Source organism: Camelus ferus, chromosome 4 (genome assembly GCF_009834535.1).
Source record: "Camelus ferus isolate YT-003-E chromosome 4, BCGSAC_Cfer_1.0, whole genome shotgun sequence".
In the NCBI taxonomy this organism is placed as follows: Eukaryota; Metazoa; Chordata; class Mammalia; order Artiodactyla; family Camelidae; genus Camelus; species Camelus ferus.
In genome coordinates, this window is record NC_045699.1 from 29571965 (window position 1) to 29585220 (window position 13256).

At 33.6% G+C, this 13256-nt stretch overlaps 1 protein-coding gene across 1 annotated transcript in view; it reads right to left on the minus strand.

The window, feature by feature from the left end:
* The window catches only part of JAK2 (Janus kinase 2), an 87758-nt gene that overhangs the window by 26860 nt on the left and 47642 nt on the right, over positions 1-13256 (minus strand). The window contains 3 exon segments of the mRNA XM_032477728.1: positions 551-872; positions 8126-8271; positions 10779-10896. Of these exon segments, the coding sequence (XP_032333619.1) occupies positions 551-872; positions 8126-8271; positions 10779-10896 (586 nt within the window).

Here is a 13256-nt window from a genome sequence, read left to right on the forward strand (position 1 = left end):
TAAAGTGTGCTGTAGTATCCTTCAATCCAATCAATATTAATAGGGAAAAACTGTCAGAAAGTTGAAAGTTTACCCAAGAATGAAGATAAAAAATAAATACCTGATAACATCCTAAGAATAACATAGTATGAACAAACTTGTAATGCAAATCTAAAAAAATCTAAATTATTTAAGTATATGTCATCATAAAATCAGTGAAAATTAATCTTTTTTCATAATTAAATTTCATGATTGTGCTTACTATTATCAATACTAGTAAAAGAAAAAAGCACAACTACTTTAAAAATCACTTTTAGAATTCAAATCTTTTCTGAAACTGTAAGAACACCATTACTAATTATTTTCTCATGGAAAATTAAATAAAAAACCACTTAAGATCAATGAGAAGAAAACCACAGATATAACCTTGATGATGTTAAAAAAAAAAAACTTCCACTTTCATCAACAGTAGAGAAGTGCAAGACCATATTTCAAGTGACTAAAATTACTTTGCTTCTATTGCCATTCTACTTAAATTATCAAAGAATGAGAACATATCATTGAGGATTACCTGTTCTGTCAGTGTCTCACTTTCTTTATGTTTCCCTCTTGACCACTGAATTCCACCGTTTCCAGTTATTACAATGGTTGCAAAAATCTCCTCACCTGAAGGACCTCTTCCAGGTTCTTTTACTTCAAATTGCTCTGTGTAGAAGGCAGACTGAAGAGTTTCCAGATTTATAAGATACTTAAGTTTCAAGTTTCTGGCAGTGGCTTTGCAATGGCTGAACTGCTCAATAAATCGGCGAAATCTGTACCTTATTCGCTTCCTTGTCAAAATATGATAGTCCTGGATCTTTGCTCGGACACATTTTGGTAAGAATGTCTTGTAGCTAGGGATAGAGAGCACACAAGCAAAACAAATTGGAACAAAACAAAACTGAAAGAGAAGTTACCACCGTTCTCCATAATAAGTAACTGGTCGGCAGAGGGGTCAAGTGGATAAAGGTGACACACCCACCATCCATACAGTATAAAATTTTAAGGGTTTTTATCTGATGATGTGAATGTATTTACCAATTCTGAGTTACTGTAAATTTTTAGAATAGACGTTAATTTTCTTCCCCCAATGAAATAAAGACTTAATCTAGTTAACAATGGAGCCTTTAAAATTTTATTTTCTCTTATTATCTTATATGCCATTTTTTGGCACTGTGTTGCCAAATATATTTCCTATGATGCTATACACCAAAATTTATCTGAATTCTGGAAGTTGTTATATTTTGTTAGATACTACTGATAGCCATTAGACAAACATACTTCTTGTGTATACATTACTTTCTCAGGCCAGCTTCAATAACTTCTAAATTCCTTCACAATCAAAACAATTCCATTTGGAAATGTTTTAACTCTTTTGTACTTCCACCTCTATGTAAAATATCCTAAAGAAAGTAGGTAACTTATTTCTCTCCTGCTAAAATATCTGCCAAATGAAGAACATTTTAGTTTTGAAGGTACAAGTATGTTAAAATTTCCATGCCTTCACATATGCTAATCCTTCTTCCCATCACCCATCTTATCTGGTTAGCTCTTACTCATTCTGCAAGTCTCAGCTCCAAATATCAATTCCAGGAAACCTTCAGGACCTCTATTAGACGCTCCTCCCTTTGTCTGATAGCATTCTGTGCACCATTCCATAATACCACTTATCACAATATCACGTATCACAGCATATTATACTGTACTTGAGTGCTGGAGCTGGCTAGTGCTGAGAAATTACCATTGTAAGTTAAGGATTATTCTATAATTATTTTATATTTAATTTTATTTTACATTTTACTACCATCTACACTTTTGAAGTTATTCATGTCTATCACATCGGAGTGACGGAAGGGTTTGTTACTGCTCATCTCTTTCTAATTCTGCATTCAGTGATGTCAGGCTGATACTTTGAAATTGACCATGGCGAGGGCACTTATACCATGGATACCAGCAAAAATCACAAACAAATCACTTTTTTTTTTTTTTTTGAGAACTAGTGCTAAACATTTACCAGTACACCACTGCTTACTTACTCCCTTTCCTCCCTACTCTAATACCCTTAAGGAACTCTCTCAGTTTTGTACTCAAGTAGCCAAAGCTGCTGGAGAAAGTCATTTAACAAGGTAGATGGGTTGTATTATAAATTCATAATCACTAATTTTAATAGGCTTTTATCACTACCATCACTTTTATATTTCTCTTTTCAATTAATTTTCCCAAGTCCCACAATTATGTCAAACCTTCTCCAATTTCCTCACACTTCCTACCTTTCTTCTGCTTTAAGCCCCAGCTACAACCCTCCTCACTTTCAGCAAATTACTTCATCTCTTTCCTAGGGGAAAAAAGATCCTCTAAGCAGAGCTGCCTCAATATCTTGCCAGCAAACCTACATACATCTGCATTCATTCTCCCCTCCTTCCCACCTATTCATTTCTTGAACATGTACTTACCTCTACCCTCTCTCTTCCTCTAACATAGATCCACCCTCTGGTGAGTTAGTTATTTATTATTTCTCTTCTATCCACATGTTTTAAAAATACTAATCTCCCCATCTTCGATGTAATGTCTCTCCCTCCCTCATCTCCTTCCAGCTACAGCCTATGTGGCTTCTTTTTCAAAGGGTTTATAGAGCCATTTCCATTTTTTTCTTTACTCCTGAACTCACTCCAATCTGACTTTTGTTCCATCATTCCATAGAAACCGCACTTGCTTAATCAAGAAAAACTTCCATGTTGCTAAAACTAAATTCGTTATTCATTTTATTTGTCATTTTCAGCAGCATCCAACACCGTTGGTCATTCTCTCCTTGAAATTCTCTCTCCTTAGGCTCCCTGATTTTATTCCCATCTCTTTGGCTACTTCTCAGTCTTCCTTACAGGTTCATTTCCCTTTAGCTGGTGATTTTGTTGGAGTTCCTCAAGATTTAATTATGGGTCCTCTTCTCTTCTTATCTATACCTTCTTTCTCTCTAGATACTCTACAAGCAAATGACTAATATCTCTACCTCTAGCCCAGACTTCTAAGCTCCAGACCCGTATCTTCCACAGTTAAGTCAATCTACCCATTTAACATGGATGTCTCTAAAGCACCTCAAACAATGTGTCAAACCAAACTCATGATTCCTCCTTACGTGCTCCCTAAAAGATCCTCTTACAGCATTCCTTATCTGAGTAGATTCAAAAACAGCACACAGTCCATCTACTTTTGTAATCCCCAGAAACTCAAGAGTCATTCTTTACACTACCTTCTCCTTCAACCCCCATTATTTAATCCATCACCGTATTTCCTTGATTTTACCTTCTAAATGTTTCTCCTATTTGCCCATTTTTCTCATTACTAACCCATTCAATTGTATCTCCTGGAGGAACTACTGCAATGCCCTTACTCTCTGGTCAACACACTTTCCACTTGCTCTTCCAACACTCTGATTTGTTTCCTACACTGGAGTCGTGGAGATCTTTTAAGAACACAAATCTAATTATACCCTTGCTTAATACTCTACATAGTTTCTTAGTGTTCTTAAACTTATCAACGTGACTCTAAGGTCATGGTCCAGTCCCGGCCTCATCACCTACTAACTCTTTGAAGTCTAGCCATACTGACTCTCTTCATTCTTTCTATGCTCCCTTCTGCTACAAGGCCTCTTCCATGAGTCTCTATTCTCTAACATTTACCTCTCTCTACCCATTAAATTCTACTCATTTTTCAGATCTAAAAAGTCCTACTCTCTTCTTTTCCATGGCAAGTATATATTTGCAAGTAAACAAATATATAAAATTTAATAAAAGTATGGATAGCATACAGGAGAGCCTCAGTAAGTTTAGGGAAAAAAATAATGACAAAGTTTAAAAATACAATCAGAATGCAAATGATTCCTACTTTATCTACTTCTGTCAAAAACATTAGTTACACCAAGAGCCTTATTAAATCTGGCAAACAATTTTTGCAAACAACAATGGCTACTTGATTTAATGCTTTGAAAGTTTATCTGGAGATAAAAAGAGGAGTTTAAGATAACAACATACAAGTCTTTCCCCTTTGATGCTTGGAATAAAAGAGCAGACATACATCCTTTGGGAATAACATAGAGTGAATGGTGCTTGAATATGGTGAATCCATTTCAGCGTCATGGTATCAGAATCAGACTTGTTAGAAACACTAAAAATTTCCAAGAGACAAAGTTGTTAACTCTTGAAGCATAAAAACATTTTTGCTGATGCTTTTCTTACATTGAATTTTTAAAGTATCCTAAAATTGAGGCCCTAAAAGGCTCTGAAATTTAGCCTTGCCTTATATACTACTTTCTGTACCATAAAATGAAACCTGCCTCTTATTATTACAACTGGAGTAGGCCAATGGAAACTCTAGTATTTGCTTAGGTGTCTAGAAAGGGAATCTAGTGATATGAGGTATGTAGCTCAGTTGCTGTGAAAGTGACCTTGGCCCTGGCCTATTATTTGCAAATTCAGCAGAGTCTCCTTTAAATTCTTTCCATTCTCCAGTTCTCTTCTTCCCACCCTGTGGCAAACGTAGGATTTTAAAGAGCAAATGAAGAATGAAAACAGAAAAATCTTACTCGTTTCATTTACCTTCTATAATTCGACACCTAAGCCACAATGTCCAATTAGGAACTGGCAAAAAGAGTAAATAACTAATACATACACAAAGAGATGCACGAACACATATATAAAAGTAGAGATGAACACACAGAAAGAAGCATGTGCTCACATACATAGAGGCACCTAACACACAGGCACAGACACCAGAGATGTATTTTACATGCATTTTTTTAAGTCTGGGAAAGAATACGTATTTAGTTATACTAATCAGAGATCCACGCGCTATTGTTTCTAGAATGTTTCTAGGAACAAAGCAGCTTATGTCATGCTGCCAAGATCTAATCATTCATCTGTTCTCCCATCAATTCTGAAAATTTAACACTGAGTAGAGTTTCTTGATTATTTCTCAGAAATGAGCATTTAATGAAAATTCAGGAAACATCAGTGAGTTAAATTACATTAAGAGGCAAGTAAGTCGGGCATGTTTTTGCTTCAGTACTGGCATAAACTATTTAATATTAAAATATCATGATACCTTTATTTATATTCAGTAATCTTCATTTGAAGATTACTTCAAATGTAAACTCTGGTGCTACAAATGACAGTTCCAAGAAAATGGGGAAAAAATCCCACAGAATAAGAAAAATATTTACAAATCATATATATGGTAATTTACATATAGAGACTTGTATCCAGAATACATAAAGAACCTTTACAATTCAATAATTTAAAAATATTGAATTGTACAAATAAAATGGGTAAACTATATGATATGTGAATCATACCTCAATAAAGCTGTTTTAAAACATCCTGGAATCTTATAATGAATGTTTAAGACTTACACAAATTTTAAAGTAAAATAAAGAAAAAATGATACACAATTTTGCAGACGTATTTATATCCTGGTAAAGATAATCAAAGAAATATAATAACTAAACATTCACTGGTTTTAGAACACTAGACATAATTCAGGGAGAAAAATAAATAGATGGCATGATTGCTGACCTCAAAGAAACCACAATCTACACAGAAAGATTGTGCCAAGACTCTGGACAATATCATGGTCTCCAAAGCAGAAGTGTTCCACCATAGCTTAAGCCTAGAGATGGCTTCATATTTAAAAGTTTATTTTCAGTGGCTCAAAGCTTCTCTATTCCTTTCAACTCCTTTTCTTCAACTGTGTTCGTCTCAATTCCTTTAGTTTCTATTAACGATATCTAAGATATTCATCCCCGACTGTGTTCTACTATGGTCTTGCTATAGCAGGTATTCAATAAACAGCTGTTAAATAATGAACAAATGAATAAATGAATGATTGAATGAATAAGTTAATATCCTAAGAAGTGTTTGTCTGCACTTTAAAAATATCAACTTCTTAACTGAATTTGTTTATTTTGCTTTTATTTTCTTTGCTTTAGGAGACTGATTCAAAAAATACTATAAGATACCAAAGTAAAAAATTGAATTTGACATAAACATAGGGAAAGATATATCGTATTCTTGGATTAGAAGAATTAATATTGTTAAAATGACCACATGACCCAAGGAAATCTATAGACTCAATTAAATCCCTATCAAAATACCACTGGCATTTTTCACAGAACTAGAATAATTTTTAAATGCTTATGTAAACACAAAACATCCCGAATAGCCAAACAATCATGAGAAAGGAGAACAGAGCTGGAGAAATCATGCTCCCTAACTTAAGACCATACCACAAAGCTACAGTAATCAAAACAGTATGTACTGGCATGAACTAGAAAGCCCAGAAATAATCCCACACACTTATAGTCAATCTACAACAAAGGAGGTAAGCATATACAATGGAGATAAGGCAATCTCTTCAATAAGTGATGCTAGGAAAACTGAACAGCTACATGTAAAACAATGAAATAAGAACACTCTCTAACACCGTATACAAAAATAAACTTAAAGTGAATTAAAGACCAAATGTGAGAGCGGATACTATAAAACTCCTAGAGGAAAACATAGGCAGAACACTCTTTGACATAAATTGCAGCAATATTTTCGGTCTTCTAAAGCAAAGGAAATAAAAGCAAAAACAAACAGAACCTAATTAAACTTAAAAGCTTTCGCATAGAAAGGAAAGCATTGACAAAACAAAAAGACAACCTACCAAATGGGGAGAAAATATTTGCAAATGATATGACTGATAAAGAATAAGGGGTGGGAATAGCTCAGTGGTAGAGTGTGTATTTAGCATGCACAAGGTCCTGGGTTCAATCCCCAGTACCTCTTTAAAAGAAAAAAAAAATGTTTTAAAATACAACAAGTTTCTTCTGTATAGCACAGGGAACTATACTCTGTATCTTGCAGTAACCTAAAATGAAAAAGAATATGAAAACAAATATATGTATGTGTACATATGACTGAAATATTATGCCGTACACCAGAAATTGACACAACATTGTAAACTGACTATAGTTCAATAAGAATATTTTTAATTAAACCAAAAAAAAATCAATATCCAACATACATAAACAGCTCATACAACTCAGCCACACACACACACACACAACACAAATAAATAGATTAAAAAATGGGCAGAAGAACTGAATAGACATTTTTCCAAAGAGGAAATGTAGATGGCCAACAGGCACATGAAAAGATGTTCCACGTAGCCAATCATCATGAAAATGCAAAGCAAAACCACAATGAGATATCACCTCACGCCTATCAGAATGGCTATTATCCAAAAGAACACAGCATTTGTTAATGCTGGCAAGAATGCAGAGAAAAGGGAACTCCTGTACGCTGTTGGTGGGAATGTAAATTGATACAGCCACTGTGGAAAACAGTATGGAGGTTTCACAAAAAACTGAAAATAGAACCACCATATGATCCAGCAATTCTACTCCTGAATATACATCTGGAAAAAATGAAAGCAATAATTTGAAAAGATATATGCACCTCAATGTTCACAGCAGCATTATTTACAATGGCCAAGGTATGGAAGCAACTCAAGTGTCCATCTACAGATGAATGGATACCCCCCAAAAAAACAAACAAACAAACAAACAAAAAACAGATGAATGGATAAAGATGTGGTAGACACCCACAGACAGACACATACACACTGGAATACTACTCAGTCATTAAAAAAGAATTAAATTTTGCCATTTGCAATAACATAGATAGACTAGAGGGTATTATGCTTAGAGAAATAATTCAGACAGAGGACAAATACTGTATATTATTACTTAGATGTGGAATCTGAAAAATACAATAAAGTAGTGAATAAAACAAACAAAAAAGCAGACTCACAGATATAAAGAACAAACTAGTGGTTACCAGCATGGAGAAGGAAATAGGGAGGGGCAATTTATGGGTGGGGGAAAAGCAGTTATTATTGGATTATATGAAATCATGTGTTTGAAATCTTTGAAAATTGTAAAAGCACTATAGAATTTAAAGAATCTTTCAATTAAAAAAAAAAGTATGGGAAAACACAGAAAATACAAATAAATTATATAAAAACTCCAACCATTCATATTTATGTATATGGATTTGCAGAAGGAAATTACCTGATAGAGCTATAGATGTCCAGTGGAGTTTGATCCTTTTCTTTAGCTATTCTCATCATATCTAATACCGCCATCCCAAGACATTCTTCCTGTGTTTCATGAGTCACAGGTACTTTTATCCATCCATGCAAAAAATCATGCCGCCACTAAGGTAAAAAAAACAAACAAAAATTTAGAAGAAAATATCTCATAAGTTACACTATCACATTTTAATCTACCACTGTATTTTAATCTATAATTTCCAGAGCATATGCATTTAAAAAGAACGTCAACTCATCCCTTGATTTTCAAACATTTTACCCTAAAATTTTAGAAGTTCCTTGCAAATGGAAACTGATTTAAATTTGGCTTCCAATTACAGAGTATTTTTTGACATCAATTTCACTGCTTATAACTTCAAACTGTATCTTCTACATCAAATTTCCTAAATTAAATTAATTATTAATTAATTAAAAACATACTGAGTTCCAAATATGTTCAAAGTATTATACTAAGGACTGTGTTAGATACAAAGAACTATAAGATGTGGTTTCTGCATCCAAGGAGACTAAAATGTAGCAGTGAAATGAAACAAGTAAGCAAAAATTATAATGCCAGACACTGTATACTGAGTGCCACACAACAGACACTTCAGGAACTTTAAAGAAGTTGAGATTATATTCAGTTGTGGTAATCAGGGAAGGTTTCACAGAAAATTTATCATTTCATATATTGTTTGAATATGAAATTTTTGATGAACACAAAACAGGATGAGGAAATAGAAGAAATGGCACAAAAAGAAAGCACAAGGACTGTTCAGAGATGCAAACTAGTTTGGTTGGGGCAGATAATTTATGTAAGGGAATAGTGTGAGTTAAAACTTGGAAAAGTAAGTTGGGGTCAGAATGGAGGTAGCTTAGAAGCAATGGGTAACCATTTTCTTATAAGCATCAATTTCTTAAAACACCTTTTCTTACAGCATCAATTGCAAATACTTCACCAAATTTTTGAAAATGGGCAAGTAAGTCATTCTGATTAAGAAAGAGTAAAACAACTGATGGCTATGCAGATTATTTTTAATAGTTTGCTTTGTTCCACATACTATACAGGACCAGAGGATAATAAATTCTGTTCATGAGAATATCCTGTAGAACTCATGCCCAAAATATAATAAATATATGAAAAATTATTGAGAGCAGTGCTAGGAACACTATTAACCAAATGCCCATTAGAGAAAAGTTACAAATGAAACAAGAGTCTCAAATGTCAAAGCAAATTATTGTAAGCTAGCCTTCCTAAACATCACAGTGCCTATTAACAAAAATTTCATTTAAATAAAACTGTAGAAGAGTAGATTTTCATCTAGGTAGCTGTCAACATTTTAACATTTAACCAAGACATTTCATCTGCACTAAGACAGAAAAATAAGAAAACAGTTATAATCACAAAATCATAAATGAACCACTGAAGCATTGCTCATAAGAGCCAAAAGATAGAAGCAATCCAACTATCCACCAACAGATGAATGGATAAACAAAATGTAGTATGTACAATGGAATATTATTCAGCCTTAGAAAGGAAGGAAATTCTGACACACACTACAACATGTTATGAATCTTAAAGACATTATGGTAAGAGAAATAAGCCAGCCACAAAGAGTAAATACTACATAATTCAACTTTTATGAGGTACCAGGAATAAGCAAATGCATACAGACTGAAAGTAAAAATGTGGCTGCCAGATGTCAGGAAGAAAGGGAATGAGGAGTTATTTTTTAATGTTATTTTAATTTTTAAAGGAGTTATTTTTATGAGGAGTTACTTTTTAATCAGTTAAGGAAGATGAAAAATATTATGGAGACTGACAGTGGTAAGGGCTGCACAATGATATAAATGTACTTAATGCCACTCATTTGTCCACTTAGAAATGGTTAAAATAGTAAGTTTTATTAAGTATATTTTACCCCACACACACAAAAAAGTTGGTTGCTCTCATATTGCAAAAGAGAAACATTTTTCAATTTGTTACTCATAAACTGAACTACTAGGTATCTTAGACATGTGAACTATGAGGATCTGCAAGGTTATATCCCATGATACTGGCAAGTCTGATTTAGAACTCCTTGATCTGACACCTTGGAGATATCAAGAACCTATCTTTACCCAAACACGCTAATGTATTTCTCTTCAAACCAAGATAATAGATAAGAAAGCAATACAAAATGTTCAACACCACAAAATTTTACAATATTAATAAACAAATACCTAGAACACAGCTCTCAGATTGGGTCAACATCCAGCCACCCTCCTATGAGGGGCTACACAAATTATTGTAGCTCACTTTTTAAGTAGTTACCTACTTCCCACTTACATCTATGTGAATCATGTTGTAAACTCAGTCTAAATTTTGTGAAATCCTTAAAATGTTCTAAAGCTAAAAAAATAAAATTCAAAAGGGCCAATTCTAGGAATCTTTATAAAAGAGATTCTATTATCCATAAACCATGGGATTAAAAATTAGTGATAAAAGACTCAATTCTGTTACCTCTCTGCACCTGCTATGTAGACATAACGGCAATTTTCCAATTTACAAGTATTTTCCTGATCAAGAGATACACTACACAGCAAGGTATTTATCATTTAACACATGCACAAGTAAGATAATATAATCATACCTGAGCAAAAAGGTAAGACATGACAAAGTCGTCAAGAAGAGGAGCTTCAGCACCTCGAGATATTCCATGCCGATAGGTTCTGTTGCTGCCATTACAATACCAGTAGGGAAAGTAAAATCTACGAGACGATTAAAACACTCAGTCCATAATAGTTCTAAAATAAAAATACTGTGCATATATAACCACTTCCAGCCGACTGAAAAGTATTATTCCATAATTAGAAAACACAACTAACAGTGTTAAATACAAATTGAGAACAAAGGGAAATATGGAAAAAATCATGGTAATAATACAGGCAGAAAATACAAGAAACACGAGTGTAAAATCATATTCTGCCTTCTGTGCATAGAACGGAGAAGCAATAATAGAGAAATATAGAAACAAAATATTAACAAAAAATTTTAATGTAACTCTAGGAACACTGGTAATCTGAAAGTGTTAATGTGGTGTGAAAACAAGTTACTGTTTTTTTTAAGAAATAGAGGTTAAAAACTTGCCCTTCAAAGAAACAAAAAAAAATTCTGTATTGCTTTTTTATTTATAGTTTTATTGAGATGTAATTCACTTTTTTTTTTTTAAGTTTTTGGAGGCGAGGTAACTATTTTCTTTGATGGAAGTACTGGAGATTGAACCTGGAACCTCATATGTGCTAGGAATGTACTCTACCACTGAGATATATACCCTTCCCCCTAATTCACATAAAGCTCACCCATTTAAAGTATACAATTCAATGTTTTTCAGTATATTCATAGCATTATACAAACATCATCACAGTCTAATTTAAGAACACTTTAATCTCCCATCAAAAGAAACTCCATACCCATTAGTGGTGACACCCAAATCACCCCTATCTACTCCCCAGCCCTAAGTTACTACTAGTCTTTCTATCTCTATAAATTTGTCTATTCTGGACACTTTATATAAATGGAATCATATAATATGTGACTTTTTCTGTCTTCTTTCACTTGGCATAATGTTTTCAAGCACCATCCACATTTACAGCATGTATCAGTACTTCATTTCTTTTTATTGCCCAATTAAATTTCCATTGTATGAATATAGTACATTTTGCTTAACCATTCATCACTTCATGGACATTCGGTTTGTTTCCATCTTTTTGCTACTGTGAGTAATATTGTTATGAATAGTCATGTCCAAGTTTTTTTTGGGTGGATGTATAGATTCTCATTTCTCTTGCATATGCACTTAGGGGTGGCAATGATCAATCATATGATAATTCTAATGTTTATCTTTTTAAAGAGTAGCCAAACTGTCTTCCAAAGCAGGTCCACTACTTTACATTCTAACAACAATGTATGAGTGTCCCAAGAGCTCACAATACTTGTACGGAGAGTTTAGCTACTAAGCCCATGGTATTGCTGACTCAGCATTCATTTTTTTTGGCCAAGAGGCCTGTAGTGACCTTAAACTGACATTAGCTCCCTCACATAAGCAAATGCCCTAGATAGCAGCTTGCAGAGTCACAAGCAAATATAAGTTCCTGATATGACTTCCCCAATAGCCCTTGTGATCCAGTCTAACCTTATGTGCCCCTTCAATGAGACCCCATGTGGCTTATCAAAACCCAGATCTTTTGTCTTGTGGTAGCCCACAGCGAAAAAAAAAAAATGTGACAATGAATATATGCATGTTCATGTATAACTGAAAAGTTGTGCTCTACACTGGAATTTGACACAACATTGTAAAATAATTAGAACTCAATAAAAAAGTGTTTAAAAAAATAGAAAGGGGAAGGAGCCCATAATGAATACAATTATTATATTCTTCATTAAAAGATAAAAATCTCAAAAATAAATAAATAATATAATATAATATAATAAATTAAATAAATTTAAAAAATAAAAATAAATAAATCCTAATTCTATTATGAGTAAAAGTGGTGCATCTAGAATAAAATTATTCACAAGGGTTGAAAGTAAGGGAATAGAAAATAAATAAAGCAACACATGTGATATTAACATAAAAAAAAAAAACACAAAAAACCCAGATCTTTTGGTTTGAACTGACCAATCTGGCCTTAGTCTAGGAACCCCAAAGCACTCTACCCACAGACCCTAATAAAGGCATGTGCTCCAGGTCCTGCTTCTCCCTGTCTGCACTGGGCCTTGACCTCCTCCTAGTGTGATCCCTTGAGGCATTTCCTGCAGGACCTGTGAGTAATAAACTTTTCTACTTCAATTCCTCTTGTGGTCTGTTATCAAACTGCACCTCACCATTAGGCACCCTGGGCTCCACTTAATAAGTGTTAATTTGACCAATTTATAACAGTTTGTTATTGTCCATCTTTTTTATGCTTGCCATCCTTGTGGGCAAAATGATATCCCATTGAGGTTGTGATTTACATTTCTCTAATGAATAATAATGTTGAGTATCTTTTCACATGCTTATCGATCATCTGTATATTTTGTTTAGAGAAATAGCTATTCAAATATTTTGTCTATATTTTAATTGGATTAT